General features: G+C 36.4%; 1 protein-coding gene across 7 annotated transcripts in view; it reads left to right on the top strand.

Annotated features, from left to right (window-relative positions):
• Window positions 1-21011, top strand: part of POLD3 (DNA polymerase delta 3, accessory subunit) — a 51043-nt gene that overhangs the window by 15170 nt on the left and 14862 nt on the right. For 6 of the 7 annotated variants that reach the window (XM_038568642.1, XM_038568640.1, XM_038568639.1 and 3 more), the window contains exons 4-8: window positions 6261-6300; window positions 7496-7628; window positions 12577-12841; window positions 13989-14061; window positions 19735-19900. In XM_038568642.1, coding sequence (XP_038424570.1) covers window positions 6261-6300; window positions 7496-7628; window positions 12577-12841; window positions 13989-14061; window positions 19735-19900 — 677 coding nt within the window. The remainder of the gene's footprint in view (window positions 1-6260; window positions 6301-7495; window positions 7629-12576; window positions 12842-13988; window positions 14062-19734; window positions 19901-21011) is intronic. The other variant, XM_038568638.1, reaches the window with a different exon arrangement.

Genomic DNA, 21011 nt, shown 5'->3' with positions numbered 1-21011 from the left:
GAGTTCAAGGTTAAGAATTTATGTTTTAAGGTAAAGTTATATATTTTCATTCTGACCCACATGACAGAGGTTCTTAATTTCAAATCCTTGGATGATCTTCAGGGTGAGGATCCCTGAAAGTGCATTAAAAAAAAAAGCATTTAAATTGTATTCCTCAGTTTTCAAAAATTTCAAAATTCCTCTCATTTTTTGAGACCATCTTTCAAATTCATGTATAACTCAATTAAAAAAAATTCTATACTATGGCTTATAGAAGGCATTCTACCAATTTAACAACATTCAAATTCTGCTTTGGTTTTTCAAATGAAATCTTAGAATCCTAATATATTAAATATATTAAGAGGAGAGTTGCTGTGGTTGAAGTAGGTGTGAGAATTTTGGAGCCTTGTACTTACCCTCCAAACAGCCCCGCAGGGCCCCTTTGTGGAACCCGGTAGAATTAATAGATCAAATGTGGATGCTTACCCTTAAAGAGAGCTCTCCTAAGGAAAGGCAGATGATTATGCATAATATCAGGTTTAGTTCTTTTCCGTCTAATTTCTTTTTTAAGTGTTATGTGTTTTTAGGAAGAAAAAGGTCTTTAAAAAAGAAAAAGGATGGATTTTTAAAAATATAAATGATTTTTATTTTCCAGTGGTCATTATTATACAAATATTTTTTTTTTTTTTTTTTTTTACATGTAGGAAGTGAAAGCCTCTTTTTAATCTCAACCCAGAGAATCTTCCAGAGAATTATCTGAAAATTTCAAGGGAATGTTTTGTTAACTTTCTTTTTGTGGTATTTAAGGTTGACAGCCTAATCCATGCTTTGTGAAAGTTCCCCATTAGCTGTTCATCTAAAGATCTTAGCCAAGATTGATTTTTATCATTACCTAGATTATTAATTCACTAGGAGTTACAAAATGGTAATGTTCTGTCATACTTTCTGAATTTATTGGCTGGAATTTTTCTATAAAGAATAACTTTCTTTCATTAAATAGCCATATTTCCCTTTCTTCCTTTAATTGCTGAAAAATGCAGAAGGCTTACCCCAACCAGGATCTGGGTTTGTGGATGCTGAACTTACTCCTGTGTCCATCTTAGAAGTAACTCACTCTTAGCAGAGCTCTACCCTAGTCTATGTTATTGAACATCAGCAAGTTGGCATTTTGACTGTCATTTTTAGGCATTTTCAGTATTCCCTGGGGCAGCATTTAGCCACACTGAACCGTCTGGGATGTCCAGATTTTCTCCTGAAGCTACCAATTTTTGTTTTTTAGGGCCTTACTTTACAAAGCTGCATAAATTTGAGTGGTTAATTCCTACTGTTCCTTTTCTCATTAGCTCTGTAATTTGTTTTTTTTGTTTTTTTTTTTTTTTTTAATTTTTATTTATTTACGATAGTCACAGAGAGAGAGAGAGAGGCAGAGACGTAGGCAGAGGGAGAAGCAGGCTCCATGCACCGGGAGCCCAATGTGGGATTCGATCCCGGGTCTCCAGGATCGTGCCCTGAGCCAAAGGCAGGCACTAAACCGCTGCGCCACCCAGGGATCCCAGCTCTGTAATTTGTATAGTTTACAGAATATGGCATTTTTTGGAATGGCTTTTGTTTTTTTAAAGAGAAAATACATTATGAAAACATACTGATATTCTCAGTTTAAATTTATAGCTATCCTTTTTTTTAATTTTCTTGATTTTATACCATTTTTTCTCTTATGTTGTAAATTTTAGTAGTTCCTAATGTTTTTCATAAATATATATTTGCTTAAGCCAAACATAAGAGATTTAGAAAAGCAAACCTATATTTCCTGATAATACGACTACTGAAAACAGTTTAAGATTTCTTTCCAATTCCTTTTGTTTGTAGAATATATCCTTCTAGGAATGCACAATCAGCCTGTGTTCTAGTCACTTGCAATAACTCTTCTCTATGGTTAAGCCACTAACTCAGTATCTAGTTAAATTTAGATCTTTTCCCACTTTCAATTTTTAGATTTCTTGCTTTTCCTTACAGGTAATAGTTTTAATAGATTTTGCTTCCCCTTCCATTATTATTGTATTTGTTTTTAATATATTCAAATATATATTCATATTACCCCCTTTTCTTAGATAAAACTTTCATTCTATATACCTTATTTTACACTTTGCTCTTTTACTTAACTGTGGATCCTGAACATCACTCCATAGCAGTTACAGAAATATTCCTCATTCCTTATTATGACCACCTGAACCTACATTGATCTGTTAGTTTTTTCAGCAGTCCCTTATTGATTAGATTGTTGAGTCACTTAAAATATTTGGCTATTACAAATAGTGCTATAATAAATATGTGTTTTGTATATTTTTGCCACTTTTAGGGTTAAATTTCCTAGGATTCCTAGGATGTATATGTATTTCATTGGGTAATTGCCAAATACCTTTCCATTTTTCATTCCCACTAGTAATATTTAGAGCCCCCTTCTCCACAAAATGCATGTTGTCATCTGTTTCAGGGTGAACTATCTGTTCATACTTTTTGCCTATTTTTCTAAAGGAATATTTTTCTCTATTTTAGAAACTCTAAACTCTTTTGTGATATGAGTTACAGATATTTCCCACTTTATCATTTGTCTTTGTATTTTGTGCTTAAAGTTTATTTTTGTCATTCAAAAGTTGTATATTAGTTTTTATGGATTATTTAATAATTTCTTATTGTTTATTATTAGGAAACTTTCCTCATTCTCCGGTTATATCAGTTTACATTTATCTGTTTATAGAAGAATCATCCATATTTTCTTATGGTATATGTATGGTTTCATTCTTTACATTTAAGTCTTTGCTTGTTTTAGAATGTATTCCAAATCTGTGAGAGACAGATCCAATTTTGGTTCTGTATGATTATATATTTATTCTCATTACATCACTTACTGAGAAGTTTTCTTTTACTCACCCTATTTGAGATGGTGTTTGTTTTTTTGTGTTTGTTTTCACAGTTCTAAAATTTAGTTTCATTCTAATATATTTATACTAATGTATGCCACTTAAGCTAGTGATAATTCATAAGTTTAGAAGTTCACAACATATTTTAAAAGCACATAGTAAATATTTATAGAAAATTTTGTAGAGGCACCTGAATGGCTCAGTTGGTTTAAACATCTGCCTTCAGCTCAGGTTGTAAAGAATGTTTATTATAATCCTTTTTTTTTTAAAAGATTTTATTTATTTATTTATTTGACAGAGAGAGAGAGCCCAAGCAGGGGGAGTGGCAGGCAGAGGGAGAGGGAGAAGCAGGCTCCCCAAGGAGCAGGGAGTTTAATGCGCCCCTTGATCCCAGACCCTGGGATCATGACCTGAACCAAAGACAGATGCTTAACCAATTGAGTCACCCAGACACCCCTACTGTAATCCTTTTAAAAGCCTTGGTCCATTTTGAAAGATCAACATTGAATTTTTAAAATTAAAAAAAAAAAAGGAAAATAATTTTTCCCCCCACAAAATACATAAGAACCACTTATTGGCATTTGCATTTTAAGTGCCCAGAATAAAATGGACTAAATTTTCAAAGGCAGTTAATAACAGCTTGTACAAGGACTGGTTTCATTTGACTTAGCACCAAGTAAAGTAAGTGTAAATATGCCATTGAAGAGTCAAGTTTCTCCTCCAGCTCTCATATTGCTCTATTCTTCTTAGCAGGCGATAGGATGTCAGCAAGCATCCTTGTTGTTCCATTAAGGAATCAAAGCATTTTCATTTTAATATGGCTACTTAGATTATACTCGCCAGTAATTTTTTTCCTTCCAGATAACACTGGATGTAACTATGCAGTTAATGTTCCAGGTGTTAACTTCTTGGATTAGGAATAAAGAACTCATTTAGCAAACTCAGTTATTTTCCTGGTCTTTTTTAACCTGTCATGTAAATCCTTTTAAGTGCTATACCTATTTACTAATTATGATTATTATATATATCAAGGGAATTTTCCCCAAGCATACTATTTCTATTTCCTGATGATAAAGTATGCTTGTTTTACTAGTGCTGTGGGTTTTCTTTTCTTTTTTTTTTTTTTTGTACTTTGTTACTCATCAAAGTAGATCTTATATTTGATTAAATAGTGAAACTAGCAAGTAGATCCTAAAGCACACATTTCTATACTGAATAACCTCTAAAAACATAAGACTACATTTTCTGTTGAAAATTCAACTTTGGTGTTTTTGCAAGAACTTATGTCAATTTCTAACATAAATCATATCCCTTGGTGCACATGTATTTTCCAAAGAAAAGTCTTAGGAAAATAAATTTTCCTATGTGCTATAATTAATACATTTTTATAGTAAACTGAAAATTCTGAATAAACTGAAGGTTTGTTTAACAAAATAAATTCAGCATATATGGCTAGATTATAAGTGTCTTAGTATGGGGGGCTGGGAGGCTCAATCAGGTGTCTGACTCTTGGTTTTGGCTGAGGTTGTGGTCTCATGGTTTGTGAGGTCGAGCCCTGTTTTGGGCTCTGTGTTAAATGAGGAGTCTGCTTGGGGTTTTTCTCCCTTTGCCTCCCCCTTCTGCTCACTTGCTTGTGCTCTTTCTCTCTCTCTTTCTCTCTCTCTCTCAAATCTTTAAAAAAAAAAAAAAAAAGTAATAGTGTAAAGGCAGCAGTGAATTTGCATCCTGTAACTACTCTGTAAATCCATTTGTTTTTTTTTTTTTTCCGGAATTTTATAGACCTAGTATCTCACAGAGCCATACACCACCATGCTAAAGATGTCCTTTTGGCATCAATTTATGCAAAAGCCTCTGATGAGATACTTTCCCCAAATGACATGGAATTTTTTTGTTTCTTTTCCAGAAAGTAAGGAAACATTATCAATCACTTAATCTTCTGAACAAATGTTAGGTTACTATCAATTGCTCTTTTAATTATGCTCTAAAGATTTTTAATTTAGACATTTCTGATGTCTTTCAGTGGCGCACTGATAGAAGATAACTGAATAAAACACACTAGATGATTTCAAAAGATGAGTCTTCATATCTGACTCATTTGGCACATCCTTAATTTCCAGATAAAATCAGTAGAAATGAAATTAATATAATTTTCAAAGAATTCATACATGCCAATCTTAGGACAAGGAGCTTCTCAATGCATGGATGAAGAGCTTCTCAGCTTTCTAGGTAAATGTGGTTATTTCTTCATGGAGTAACTACTTTCTGGTTTATTTGTTGAACTTTGTTATAGGGGCAGATCTTGTTAGTTTCTGTTCTGGAGAATGTTTCCAACACCCCTTTTGTCTGGTAGGTGATATTCCAGGACCAGCTCTGTTTGGGCTTTGTAAGCCTTCAATCTCTTGAGAACCATCTTTAATCTGTTACACTGGATGAGAGGCTCTCCAGTCAGATCACCCTTTTGGGAGGGTTGAATTTGATGTAGACTTGGTGGCTAGGTGGATGAATTTAGCAAGCAGTGAGATATTGCTTAATGACCTTACAGGGCATGTTTAGATTAATCACTCTGATAAACTATCCAGGGCTTCTACCTGTGGAAGTACCTTGGAAAACTGTCCAATAGCCAGCTACATTGGATGAGTTTTTCAGCTCATGAAGGGCCAAGCTGAGTCATGACCTTGTTTGAAATGAGCTTCTCTTGTTCAGTCGAAGTCTTGGCTAACACACCAATTTCTGTGCCCCAAATCTATTTCAGAGGGGCCCCTGCTGGAGAGGTGTTTCAGCTTGAAGTATTGGTGATATTCGATGGTACACCTTGCCCAACATCAGTGCCATCATGATCACTGTGCTCAGTAGGCCTGGGCCCCACAGATACTGGGGCTTTGGCCTCGCTGCACACTCACCCTCTTCTGTGGGCTGGCAGCACTGTGAGCTGGGGGCTGCTGTTTGGTTTTGGATTGTATTGATATGTATGTTCTGTCACTTTTCTTACCCAGATGGAGAAATTTTAAAGTAAGTTAAAAATAAGTCTGACTTTATTAAACTGTACACAGATTTTTAAAGAGGATTTTATGTATGTATGTATGTATTTAATTTAGCAGGGGTGTCCAAAGGGGGAAGGAGAGGGGTAAGCAAATTTCCTTCCCTGGCTGGATCCTAGGACTCTGAGATCATGACCTGAGTGGAAACCAAGAGTGGGACACTCAACTGACTGAGCCACGTAGGCACCCTGTACACAGATTTTTTAGGGGTACTTGATATTCCTAATTTCACATCCACGTGCAACTGAATTTATTAGCAAAGAAGCTTTAGAATCGCAAGTTGTACTACTACTTTAAACACTAATGAAGTGTTATTTCCTTACAGTGCCACAAGGTTGCGGTAGTGAGAGAAGATAAATTGGAAGGTAAGTTTCAGCGACTTAGCAAGATTTTCCTCTTATGGTATCAGTGTAGGTACAGTAAAAAATCGCCCCCTAGCATCTGCATATAATATATTTAGCTACTTAACTGAAGAGCTGAATATTCCTTTTATTAGTAGTTTCTGAAGCATGTTAAAATAGAATACCACATCTGCCTAACTTCCCATTTTAAGACCAATAGCTGCCAACATTTACAAAGTACTTTTATTACAAGATTTCAAAACTCATGTCTTTCATTGCAAAAAACTATCATGAATGCCATATGGAACACCTCATCACCTGAAAAAAGGCAGTAGTCTCTAAACATTGTATTGTGTTCCATAACGGTTTTTTAGGAAGAAAATTAAAGAATGCTTTTCTGAAGTCAGAAAGTCTTAAAATAACTTCTAAATTAAATGTATCCTCTCACTTCAAGACTATTAATGCTATGGTTCTATTATTTAAAAATCCAGTTCAAAGGATTTTTATAACAGGGTCTACATTGTCTGGACATACACCTCAAGATAAAAACTGCCCTATTGTACTTTGTATACAAAGACTCCTACCAGTGGTGTGGTTTTCTTACAAATTAACTCTGAACTACTTAATGGTGGTGATGTCCACTTTTGTCTTTCTGAATTCCCCCACAGTGGTGGCCAAAGCGAGATTTATTCATTCAGTAGATACATAATGAAGCGCATTCCCTTTCTTCATGGAATCTAACATTTGTTCTTGTAATGTTCTTTTGTGTTTTTTCTCTGCAGACTTACCTGGCTAGTAGTATTTTGCTATAGAGTTGCTTTCTCTATAGAAAAATTGAGTTATATAATTGAGTCTTCTCAAATAGAAATTACTTATTTAATTATATGCTAGAGTGTAGGATTCTTCCCTGAAAAAAAAAAAAGAACACATCAAAATCATCATCAATCATTTATTAATATTTACTGAATGTCCACTGGATGAGTGATACCCTCACAGGTGTTGTACTTAGAACTGACTCACCACCACCTACCTTGTCATGATGTCTCAGTTGTAGACAGAAGAGTTGATGTTATGCTGTGTATGTGACTCTTTGGCCTTTTAGTGCTTTTTAGACCACCACAGATTGCAAATGGTTTTAATGCAGAAGGGTTTCTTGTTAAAGTCCCCACATGCTATGAAGTTTGTGTATTAACAGACTGCTTTTCCTGTTGACTTGTAGCAGTGAAGTCCAAGCTAGCTGTGACTGCCAGCATCCATGTGTACAGCATCCAGAAAGCCATGCTAAAGGACAGTGGGCCTCTGTTCAATACCGACTATGACATCCTTAAAAGCAACTTGCAGAACTGCAGCAAGTGAGCTCCTTAATGTTCCTTGTGGGCTTCTTTACGAATTGATTTTGTAAGATGTTTACACAGTGGCTGCCTCTTAAGAGTGAATGCCAAGTCTAGTAAAACCCCATTTATCTTGCAGTAAGACACATGCCTGGTTTTATTAGTACATCATAAGGTGAAAAATAGCAGCCACAACCCATACTGAAAACCCCAATGGACTCCCCATAAATCTATTTCTCATGTATTTATCCTGTCACCGCCACCAGAAATGTTTGTTGTGTCCCCTCATTACTCCCTTACCCTAGTCTCTACTTGTCTAAATCCTACCCATTTTTCAAGAACCAGTTCAGATGTCTTTCAAAAACTATTTCTACTTTGTTATCCCTCTACCTTCCATCAAAAAACATTTGATCTTCCACAGCCAGGATCAGATCTTGTTCATCTTTTGTATTCTTTGTATCATCTTCCATAAGGAGATGGACTATATAATACACAGGCTTGTGTTGTGGCTTTGCTGCTTAATAGTCTGGTGGCTTTGGACAAATTACTTAAACTCTTTGGCTTTGGCTTTTCATTTTTAAGCTTGAGCTTTGGCTTTTTCATTTTTAAATTAGATATAATAATGCCTACTTTGTGGGGTTGTACAAGGGTTCAAGTCAGTTCCCCAGATGTATTAAGCACCTATTACTTTGATAGGTACTAAGTGAGATAATTTGAATTCATTCCACAAAGATCTGATGAGTACCTATGACATGCCACACACTATAGAGTGAATATGGCCCAATACCTGCTTATGGAACTGATGGTCCTATGGGAGACAATTACAGTATCGTGTGACAGAGCTGTAGTAGGAGTAATACCATGGGAGGATGTTTGGGGAGTATTCATCCTCCACTTTTGAGTGAGGAGGCAAAACGAAGGCTTCCTTGAGGGTGTGGCAACTAAGTGAAGCCTGAAGGCCTGAGTAGAAGTAGCTAGTTAAAGGAGAAGTAAGAATGTAAGGACAGAGCTACGAGAAAACCTGATGCTTGTGTGGGACCACAGTCATTTTCTATGGCAGAAACTTAGAGTGAGAGGTAGGAAATAATGAGGTATAAGAATGGAAGTAAGTGTCAGATTATATGCTTTGACTACTAGGATAAGGAGTTTAGACTTTATCTGAGGGTACCTCTGAAGATTTTGAAGCCAAGGGATAAAATGATCAGAATTGTATTACAGAAAGATCACTTGGGAAAAAAAAAAATCACTTGGGGGTGCCTGGGTAGCTCAGTCAGTTAAACATCTGGCTCTTGATTTTGGCTCAGGTCATGATCTCAGGGTTGTGAGATTGAGCCCTGTATTGGGCTCCATGTTTAGCAGGGAGTCTGCTTGAGATTCTTGCTCCCTCTTCTTTTGCCCCTCTCCTGCTCACACACTTGGACGTGCATGTTCTCTCTCTCTAGATAAATAAATAGAATCTTTAAAAAAAAAAATCACTTGGCTGCATTGGTGAACATAGATCAGAAGGGAATAATCAAGAGACAAAGCCATCGTTGAAAAATATTGCAGTGATTCAGAGTGGAGATGACAGTTACCTGAAGTGTAGTAGTGATGTTGAGGGTGAAGAGGTATAAAGGTTAAAGAATCATGCTGTCAAAACCTGGATATTGTAATGCTTGGGGACCAGGGGTGGGGGATGGAAGTAGGAGAGGGGTGTTCATGCTGTTAAGGGTGATGGCCACGTGTCTGACTTGGGTGTCTGCTTAGGTGATGGTGTCATCACCAAGAAAGGGAATATGTGGGGAGGAGTAGGCTTGGGAAGAGAAAGAAAATGATGAATTGGGTTTGAACATGTTGAATCTGGGAAACTTGTGGGGAGTTCAAGTGGAGATGTCCATGCAATAGTCCAGAGTTCAGGAGAGAAATTTGATGTGAAGATAGAAATTTTGGAATCAGAGAAAATAATTAATTGGGCCACAGCAGTAGATATAGTCATGCAGAGAGAATCAATAGAATGAAAGAGGGCAGAAAGTAAAACTCTAGGCCACAATTACTAGCTATATAACCTTGAGCAAATTATTTAACCTCTTGGTACCTCAGCTTCCTCATCAGTAAAATGAAGCTAACAATAGTTCCAACATCAAAGGGTTGTCAAGGAGTAAATGAATATATATAAAATACTTAGAATGGTGCTTGGCACATAGTAAGCACTATTTAAGTGATAACCGTTTTTCAAAAAATGGGCAAGAGAAGGGGAGCCTAAATGGGAGCAACCAGAGATGAGAGGAAAATCCCAAGAGTATATGGGATTCTAAAAGCAAAGGAAAGCGTTTCAAGGAGGAACTGATTGACAATATCATACCTTGCTGAGAAGCAAAGTAAAATAGGAACTGAAGGGCAACCTGGGTGGCTCAGGGGTTTAGTGCTGCCTTCAGCCCAGGGTGTGACCCTGGAGACCTGGGATCGAGTTCCACATCGGGCTCCCTGCAAGGAGCCTGCTCACTCCCTCTGCCTGTGTCTCTGCCTCTCTTTCTCTGTGTACACACTCTCATGAATAAATAAATAAAATCTTAAAAAAAAAAAAAAAGGAACTGAAGAGTCCATTGGATTTAGTGATGGCCTCGGTAAGAGAGTTTTCAGTGGAGTGACCAGATTCTGGTCAACTGAATAAATGGGAGCATGAGAAAGTGGGACAGCAAATATGAACAACTCTTTCCAGGGAATTTGTGAAATGGAGAGAAAAGAGAGGTAACTAAAAAGGAATTGAGACTAAGGGAGGATATATACATTTTTAAAGTTGAGAAGGCCTTGAACATGTATTATTAGGAAAGAGCCATAAAAGAAGAAATTGGTTGAAGCTACTGGGGAGGATGGGATAACTGATAGAACCAAGTTCTTGAGGAGAAATAGATATAGACTTCCCGAACATAGTTTCTGAACTTCCATAAGAATAGGGGTTGTGTCTGTTTTGTACCCAAAATGTTCCTAGCAAATGTTTAAGCGTTTGATAAGTAACTGTTGAGTGAATTAATGATAGACATTAGTTCTTTTTTCTACAGCTCAAAACCTTAAGTATAATAGGCATACAGATGTTTATTAAATAAGTAAATATAATTACATAGCTAAAGAATAATAATTTATAAGTGGTGTTTTTTAGGGAAGGATCCCAGGAAAAGATGAATACCCTGATATGTTTATGTAAATTATAAGATTCCAAAAATAACTTGTATTAAAATGTTGTCATGGCATATGAAGCTCTAAAAATCAGTTATTCTGTTGTACCTAATAAGTAAGCAAACAGGAATAAAGGTGACTCAAAAGTTGAAAATGAAATTTGCTCAGGGACCACTCAAGTAAACATGGCAAGTAGAAATGTAGTAATAGGAAGCACTTTAATGAAATGTTACTTAAATACTTAAAGTATCATGGGTAGAAATGTGAAGAATTTATCTCCAATAAAGAAGTTTGTATTTGGTCCTGAGAATTATGGGCCAACTGAGATCTGACTCATTGTTTTGTGTGTTCTAAGAAGTGCTATGACAGGAAGAAAGTTGAAATTTTAGAACTGAGCAGATTCTTCTGCCTTCGGACATGTTCCCAGCCTAACTTGGTCTCTTCCTTATTGCTAGTTTCTGGTCCTGACCCTAAGGTGTGGATTGTAGACCAAATGGAGAAAGAGTCTGTCTCAGGGCCAACTTTAGATGTTGACAATGAAATGAAACATTGCACTTTTCCTCGTATGTGGAAGCACTGCAAGGCTAGAGAGGAAGACTAGTGGGTGAAAGGAAATGATTTCTGTCTGTTCTTAACTCTGGTGCACAAAATATTTGTGTTAGTATGGGGTTTTCTGAAATGGACCATATAAATCAGTGGACGATTCTTGGAGCTATTCACTCTAGCTTTGGGGCTGCTCAGTCTAAAGTTACTTCTAAAATTAAATGATTTATCAGAGACTTTTTCTTAGGCTGGTTATTCTAGCAGTTAATCTTGAAGTTGTGCTTGGTTGATCTAGAAAATTACTATTACCATATAGTTTCTTTCTTAACCTCCATCTTCTCCCACTCCAAGTTGAGGTGATACGTTGGAGAGAGAAACCAGAAGCCTCACTTCCAGGGACATCAGTTATCATTCTTTCACTAGTACTTCTGTGTGCCAGGTCTTGTACTGCATACCTAAAATACAAAAGATGAATAATGAATACCCTTCCTACATCCAAGGAGCTCTCACCTACCTCCAGTAAGCTAAAGACTGGGGGAAATTAAATGTCCTTTGTTAGAAAAGTTGGAGAACTTTGCTTTAAGTACAGCTATGATTTGTGTGAAACAGGCACATCTACAATAATTATAGAAGAGATGAATGTTCCCTTTAATATGCCACTTATACCGTTCCAGATTTCTTCACTTGGCTTTGGGCATACTTGTCTGCCTCTGTTGGTATTATTAGAAATTATTAGCAAACAACAGTGAAAGGACCACCAGTCATAGGAGCCAGAGGTTCTGTTCCCAGCTTCTTCCTTGTTTTAAAGCATGATCCATTCTGGCCAGGATAGTTGCCAGGAAATTTGTTAATATTTAAAGTTAATAATTTTGGTTCAGTCAATATTTATTGTATATGTAGTCCTGTAAGTTGAAGGTCTTTAAAAACAAGAGATAACCATTTGATTTCCCGAGGATAGTGAAAATACTAATCTTTTGTTATTTTTAGTGTGTCCTTATTGTTTTGAATTAATATACTTTCTTGAGAAAAGTAAAGATACTCAAAATGGTACAGTAGAACAGTTCCAGTTCTGTTATTAACTAGACGTATAATCTAGGGCAAGTCCTTCAGTGTCTCTCCAATACTTGTTTTGTATCTAAATAAGAGTTTTGTGCAAAGTAATTTCTAAAATCCATTTTAGTTATAAAATTTTCTAATTTAATAGTATTAGAGTTAGAAAGTATTATGTGGAAGAAGCAAGACTTTGAAACTAATGTAACCTCTGTGACCTCAGATTTAGTGCCATACAGTGTGCAGCTGCAGTGCCCAGAGCTCCTGCTGAATCCTCATCTTCTGAAAAGTTTGAGCAGTCAAATCTTCAAGTACAAAGTGAGACACCAGCCAATCATGAGTTGACAACCAATGGTCACAGTCCACCTACCTCCAAACAGATTTTACAGCAGCCCAAAGGAATAATGGGAATGTTTGCCTCTAAAGCTGTTTCTAAAACCCAAGATGTCAACAAAGAAACCAAAACAGAGACTAAAGAGGTAACAAATGTAAGTCTTCTTTAAAGGTATGTCTTTGTAGCTCAAAATGGTTAACTAGAAAAGCATTATAGTTCTAGTGGTAGTAATTTAATCACATAAGGTTCTGATATATAATAATATGTTCTAGTTTTTCTACTTTAGTCTGAATCCTTTAATTCTTGATATTCTCATCTGAAATAGTCCTTTTTCTTTCAATAAAGCTTCTCCCCAAATCCCTCCATTTCTTCTATAAAATGGCCCTGTGCACATTGCAAAATTGTTGTGTACAAGCCAATTGAAATAAAGCATACAAAAATACTTGAAAATTACAAAGTTCAAGGAATTGGGTATTAGCAATACATCATTTTGGGAACATCTTATATTCTGAACTATGCCATGTATGCTTTTCTTCTTAGTATATTTAACATTCCTGTTCTGTTTTCTGAATTTTCGCTTTTTTCTTTATCTGCTTCCCTTAGTTTTTTATTATTCACTCATATAAAGTAACTTGAAGTACACCGAGTTAAGAAGTCTCATTAAAAAACTATTTAAAAATACTCCCAAAAAGCATAACTATTGTTATTACTGTTAATCCCTTCATTGTGATTTTACAACTTCCACTTTGGGAAAGGAGAGGGGAGTGGAGAGAAAACACTGTGTGCCAGTAGTTTGATCTTTGCTTAAATCCTAACAGTTCAGTGAGGAGGAGAGATCTCCATTTTGTATGTGGTGAAACTAAGTGCTAGATTTTTTGAGTGATTTGCCTGGGTATCAGATTGCTATTAAGTGGCACAACCAGCATTCAGATCCACTTGTGATTATTACAAATGTAACATTTTAGAGGTTCTCCCCTCCACCACCCACCCCTTGTGTACCATATTGCCTTTGATCTGTTTTAATTCCATAAAACTAAGTAGTTTTTAAATATACTCAAAAGTTTAGACACATTCATGGATAGTAAGTCTGTAAGAACTATGAGCAACTAAACTTTGGAGATTAACATCGGAGGCTCTGGCCTGGATTTGTTCTTAAATCTAATGCCGACACATTTTGGCATGATTATGTAGTGATTGTGCCATCATGACACTGTGCCCTGCTATTGAAGAGATTGTTTACGATTACCACTTGAAGAACAGCCTAGATACTAGAAAAAAAATCATGTGTTTTCTGCTTTTAGGTATCTTCTGTAGGCAACAAGGCACCAGGAAAAGGGAATGTGATGAGCAATTTTTTTGGAAAAGCTGCTATGAGTAAGCATATTTTTACCTTCCTTTGATTAATCCATAAATGTTAGTATAATAACATATTTGAGGTAAAAGGCACCCTGTCCAGTTTTTGCCCATCTAGTATATCATTGTAGCCTTCCTGCATCCTAACATAAATTTTCAGTCTCCTCACCAGTAGTATATTGAATGGAAATAATCCAACTGGGATCCCTGGGTGGCGCAGCGGTTTGGCGCCTGCCTTTGGCCCAGGGCGCGATCCTAGAGACCCGGGATCGAATCCCACGTCGGGCTCCCGGTGCATGGAGCCTGCTTCTCCTTCTGCCTATGTCTCTGCCTCTCTCTCTCTCTCTCTCTCTGTGTGACTATCATAAATAAATATAAAAAAAAAAAAAAAAAAAAGGAAATAATCCAACTGGAACAGTGGATTTGATTTTATGGGTGAGCTGAGTTCAGTTTAGATCTCTTGGAGGGTAGTTTACTACTCCTGTTTTGACTTTCTGCCTTGAAAAGAGAATTTGTTTCATAGAGCTTTTGAAAATGGGTGACAAAATAGAAGGGAGGCTGCTTGGTTAAACAGTACAGTGTTGAGGTTAATATCCTAGGTGGTAGGGTCAGCTTGCCTCGTGTGACCATCATTAATTATTACCCCTGTCTCCCCAGGGGGATGCAAAAACAAATCTCTTGACTTTCTATAGTTATTTTTTTGCAAATTACTCCTGGTAATGAACTAGACTTCAGTATGAATTAGAAGGGCCCAGATGGTACTGGCCGTTTGAAAATAATACTTTTTGAGAAAACAAAATTGCCTTTATTTAAATTTTTTTTAAAATAAGAATTCATATGGAAAGAACCAGTAGTCACATATTTTCATACTTCTCATACCAAGTACACATCCCCCGAGGGTATGTGGCATAATACCAGAAAGAATTCAGGAGCCGCAGGATAATTATGGCACACTCTCTTGGACCATCAGTTTTACAAAGATCTTGTGGTAAGGCATTTTGTTACATGCCTATGCAAGCAAAATTAGTCAGAATTCTCCTTTCCCATGATGGTCAAATTAGTGGTTGGAGGAGGCTTTTGGGGAGATGGTGTTTGTTTGCCGTAAAAACTATCAGAGAAGGTTTTTGTGTTCTGAAAGTATATGGAAAATTTGATACTTTCAGGTTATTGGTAAGCATGTTGTATTGCAGGCAGAGTGCACAAGGAGGGCTCCCTACTTCTGTGAAAATTGATGGTGCTAAGGTCACTGGCTTGCATGGCTGATACTGGTCCACTGAACTGAATCAGATTATGTGGTTTCTTGGTGACTTTTAGGTCCACTTTTGTTTTGTTTTTTTTGTGCCTTTGTAACCAGTGAATTTAAAAATTTTTATTTCTAAAAAAAAAAAAAATTTATTTCTAAAATATATAAGCCATGAATTTTTCCTAGTCATAAAAAAGTCAAGCCATACAGAAGTATACACTTATTTATTCATGTGTTTATTTAGGACATATTTACTGAGCAACTACTGTGTACTTGGTGCTAATATGCATGGTGATACAATGGAAAAATCTCTCCAAAGGGTGAGATCTCTGCCCTTGTCCTTAAATACTAGTAGAGACCAACAAATAAATAAAGAATAAAATACTTAATGATCGTAATTGCTAGGCAGACAATAACAATAATAGAGTGGGGAAACTGGATAAAATAAAAGATATACTTACCTAATAAAAAGAATGGCTTTAAAAAGGATCCAGGGCTCCTGGATGGCTCAGCAGTTTAGTGCCTGCCTTGGTCCCACATCAGGCTCCTTGCATGGAGCCTGCTTCTCCCTCTGCCTGTGTCTCTGCCTTTCTCTCTGTGTTTCTCATGAATAAATAATATCTAAAAAAAAAAAAAAAAAAAAAAGAATGGCTTCTAAAGTTGATTTATTGAACAGATCTTTTTTAAGGATGAATGTTTAGACTAAAACGATGAATATTGGGCAGCCCGGGTGGCTCCGCGGTTTAGCACCGCCTTCAGTCCAGGGCCTGATTCTGGAGACCCGGGATTGAGTCCCACTTCAGGCTCCCTGTGTGGAGCCTGCTCCTCCCTCTGCCTGTGTCTCTGTCTCTGTCTCTCTCTCTCTCGTGAATAAATAAATAAAATCTTTAAAAAATAATAAAAATAAAACAATATTTTTATTGTATTTGACACATGACAAGATCATTGCAATGAAAATGAAGACAGTTGGATGAAAAGAGTTGTGGGGACTTTGAAGCATTTAAAACTTAATGCTGGACAATAACAAGTGTTGGCAAGGATGTAGAGAAGTCAAACCCACATACATTGCTGTGGAGAATATAAAATGATATGCTTGCTCTAAAAACAGTATGGCAGTATTTCAAAAAGTTAAACAATTATCCAACACTTCCACTCCTACATAACTACTCAAGTGAATTAAAACTATATGTCCACACAGACACTTGTACAAAAGTGTTCATAGCAGCATTATTCATAATAGCCTAAAAGTGAAACAACCCAAAGGTCCATCATCTGATGAATGAATAAACAAAATGTGATATAACCACACAATGGAGTATTACTATTATTTATTTTAAGATTGTATTTATTAGAGAGAGAGTGAGCACGTGCATGTGTGTGCACCCAGTGGGGAGCCTGATGCAGGGCTTGATCTCAGGACCTCAAGATCACAACCTAAGCCAAAGTCGGATGCTCAACTGACTGAGCCACCCAGGTGCCCCACAATGAAATATTATTGAGCCGTAAAAAAAGGAATGAGGGCAGCCCCAGTGGCCCAGCGGTTTAGTGCCGCCTTCAGCCTGGGGTGTGATCCTGGAGACCCAGGATCGAGTCCCATGTCAGGCTCCCGCACAGGGCCTGCTTTTCCCTCTGCCTGTTTTTTTTTTTTTTTTTTTTTTTTTTCTCTCTCTCTCTCACTCTCTGTCATGAATAAATAAAATCTTAAAAAAAAAAAAAAAAGGAATGAACCCATACTATAATATGGATGAACTTTGAAACATGTGAAATGAAAGAAGCTAGACAGGAAAGGCCACATGCTATATAATTCCATTTATATAAATTTCCAGAATAGGCAAATCTTTAGAGACTGAATGTAGATTATTAGTAGATTAGTGTCATGGGCTGGGTTGGGATTGGAGAGTGACTGCTAATGGGTACAGGGTTCCTTTTTGGGGTGATGAAAATGTTCTAAAATTAGACAGTGGTGATGTTTGCACAATTAAAAACCACTGAATTTTACACTTTTTAAAAAAATTTTGCACTTTAAAAGGGTAAATTTTTTGGTATGTGAATTATCTCATTAATAAGAACTTTAATGCTTAGTATGTGAGAAAAATTACAGCTTTGATGACGAAATTAAGAGGTCATCTGTATCTTATCAAGGTGTTTCATATTTCCTTGAGTATAAGAAGGAGATGCTTTTATTTTTTATTTTTATTTTTTTTAAAGATTTTATTTATTCATGAGAGACACAGAGAAAGAGGCGCAGAGACACAGGCAGAGAGAGAAGCAGGCTCCATGCAGGGAGCCTGATGTGGGACTTGATCCCAGGTCTCCAGGATCACTCCATGGGCCAAAGGCAGTACTAAACCTCTGAGCCACCCGGGCTGCCCTAGGAGATGCTTTTTATTAGTCAAATGCTACAAATGACTTGATCATTAAGATTAAAAGAAAGAAATATGATTACATTTTCCTTAACCGTAGTCTGAGAATGTTTCAGTGAACTGCCTCTTTGCCAGCTAATTGGCCAATTGTAGTTGCATATGTGAATGAGTTGAGAGTTCCTCAAATACTGTGAAACCACAACAAAGAGTAAAAACTCTGGGTACTGAAACTGTTTGGTCACTGGTATTTTAATTAACATCAGTTTCTTGCAATTGGTAAACTCAATGCAATAGCCTCACTTTCCTTATCCCAAGAGGGAGGGAGGAAATAGTTAACAGTTTTTTGTAATTTTAAAACAACTGCTATCAATGTGATAGAAATTCTGTAACAGAATTCATTTTTTAAAAAGATTTTATTTATTTATTCATTAGAGACCCAGAGAAAGAGAGAGGCAGAGACACAGGCAGAGGGAGAATCAGGCTTCATTCAGGGAGCCCGATGCAGGACTGGATCCCAGGACTCCAGGATCATGCCCTGGGCCAAAGGCAGGTGGTAAACTGCTGAGCCACCCAGGCTGTCCCATGTAACAGAATTCAAAATGTGCATAAACTTTAAGGATATACATGCAACTTTAGAGAACTGGGTTTTTTTTGTTTTGTGTGTGTGTGTGTGTGTGTGTTTTTGTTTTGTTTTGTTTTGTTTTGTTTTTGACTATCACTTTAGTCCCTGTTCCTAACAAATTACTTGGCACATAGTAGACTATCGGGAATGATAGATTAATATTGCACGGTGAGGTTATATATCATACTGACTCGATCTCCTGGCGATGCATGTTTACTCTCGTACAATTTGGTATAAAAGTTTGAGGAGTACTGATACTTGAGAAGATCAGTTTTGAAAAGGCAGGGGAGAATGCCGTCATTCTCTGATAGATTCCACCATTCAGAATTCTTAGTAAAGTCTTCAAAAAAAATTAAATATAAACAGATTGCATGTTATACTTTTATCCATCATCTGTTCTTTCAAATACTTTATAAATTGTTATACTAAGCAGTGTATAATGGCTAAGGCTAAGGTATCAATGTTTTTTTTTTATATATATATATATATATACTATAGCTGGTTTAAGCTATTTTACAGCATATAACCAAAGCTACTTATTGAAGAACGTTAGCTGTTCCCAGCTTTGTATGAGTATTTTGTGACTTCTCTTGAAAAAAACTATTATTCATTATAGCACAAAGGCTATTCTTATATATATAATTTCTCAGATGGCTAGGCCCATCTTGCTTGCATTTCTTAGTCCTCTGCACAGCATAGTAGTTGTTTTTGTGTTTTTCAGCTTGGTGTAGAGAAAAAGGTAAGGATTTTGAGGGGTTAAAGTGACCTACATTCAAATCTTGACTCAGCCTTTTTTATCAGTGTTACCTTGGATAAGTCATGTAACTTCACATACTAATCCTTTTTAATCCTTAAAGTAATCTCATAAGTATTACTTCAGTTTTTTTTTTTTTTTTTTTTTTGTTTTTTTTTTTAGAGAAGATTGACCTTTAGGTCACTTACCCAGAGTAAAACAATTTGAATCAAACTTTTCTGATTCCAAAGTAGTCTTTTAATTATATATCATTAAGATAGTAGTGAGATAATAAGAGTATCCAGGTTTAAGAAGATAGAAAACAAGATCTTGGTATGAATTTCTGTTGTCACTATTTGAAAACTGTGCTCTTGGGACACATCTTTTATCCCTCAGACTCTTAATTTTCTCATCAAATAAATAAGAATGATGTTACCTCATAAAGTTGTATTTGCTTTTTGTAAGCCCTGCTTTTACTATTATTTGGCCTGGGGGCTGTGATATAATGAGGGATTAGCAAGAGGCAGAAATGAAAACAGTTATAGGTAGGGTGGTAGTTGGAAAGGAGAAATGTTCTCTGACTAGACCCTGAGTTCTGTTAAGACAGGACTGTTTTTTATCCCTTTAGCCTCTGCCTCTAACAAATTACTTGGCACTTAGTAGACTGTCAGAGGAATGATAGATTAATATTGCACGGTGAGGTTATATATCATCTGCTATACTGTATTTGTAGATAAACTTAAAGTCAATTTGGATTCAGAACAAGCAGTTAAAGAAGAAAAAATAGTGGAGCAACCTCCAGTGTCTGTCACTGAACCAAAGCTGGCAGTCCCTACAGGCCTGAAGAAATCCAGCAAAAAAGCAGAGCCTGTTAAGATGCAGCAGAAGGAAAAAAAAAGGTAGGAAAATTTTGTTGCCTGTAGGAGAAGAGCGTCTCTGCTGGGGGTGAGAAGGTCTGTTTGGGCTTATTGACATGCAGTTTTCAGTTGAGTACTAAATCCCACTTAATGCCTTAGGGATACAGCTGTATAACCAAAATGAAGAGAGAAGCTAAGTAGCTTATCTAGTGAAGTAGAACTGTGGAATCAGCCAGTTTAGATGATTTAGAGCCCAAAGCCAGAGTTTTGGGCCCCATCGATCTAAATTGATTGTCTTTTTTTCTTTACTTTGTTTTAAATTTGTGGACATAGCATAAGTGTGCCTGATTGTGTCTGTTTTGCACTTCAGATTGCCAAGTGAAGGGTTGCTGTTTCCAGTTAAATTTAAGAGAAAAAGTTCTTTGTTTTCTTTTTATATCAATGAGTTTATTTTTCAAGTGGTAAAATGTAATTAGAAAAGAAAATAAAAAGCACACAAGCTGTTAAAAATGGATCCAGGAATTTGAGACACTACCTCATAGTTGGTAGGAATTAGTCTGTTGAAAGAAATTCTAAAGACACTGTCAGCACTGATAGGCCCAGAAATACTTGACTTTTGTAGCAAGACTGGGGCTACTCTAGTAGAAAACATCAACAAAATGCTGAAGTTCCAAAGGGTCAAGGCTCTGTCCAGTGGGCCTTACCTCCTAGGAATATGTGATGTGGTTGGATTAAAATGTCACTATCCCATGGGAAAGGCACTCATGGTTGATGGCTATAGCCAGGTTACAGCCATTTCATTACCAAGTATGATGTTAACTGTATGTTTTTAGTAGATGCCCTTTACCAGACAGAGGCAATCCTTTTCTATTCCTAGTTTGCAGAGAGGTGTTGTATGAGTGGGTGAATTTTGACAGATGCTTTTTCTACATTTATTGAGATGATCATTTGATGTTACTGTTAAGGTGGGGAATTTACCTTAATTGGTTTTAAAATGTTAAACCAACCTTGCATTCTTGAGATAAACCTCACTTTGGTCATAATAGGTTATCCTTTTTATAAATTGTTGGATGCTATCTGCTAATATTATAAGGATATTTTTGCCACTGTATCTGTGAGGGCTACACATCAGTTATTTTCTTTTCTGATAATG

Source organism: Canis lupus, chromosome 21 (assembly GCF_011100685.1).
Source record: "Canis lupus familiaris isolate Mischka breed German Shepherd chromosome 21, alternate assembly UU_Cfam_GSD_1.0, whole genome shotgun sequence".
NCBI lineage: Eukaryota > Metazoa > Chordata > Mammalia > Carnivora > Canidae > Canis > Canis lupus.
This window is presented reverse-complemented; position numbering and strand designations above follow the sequence as displayed.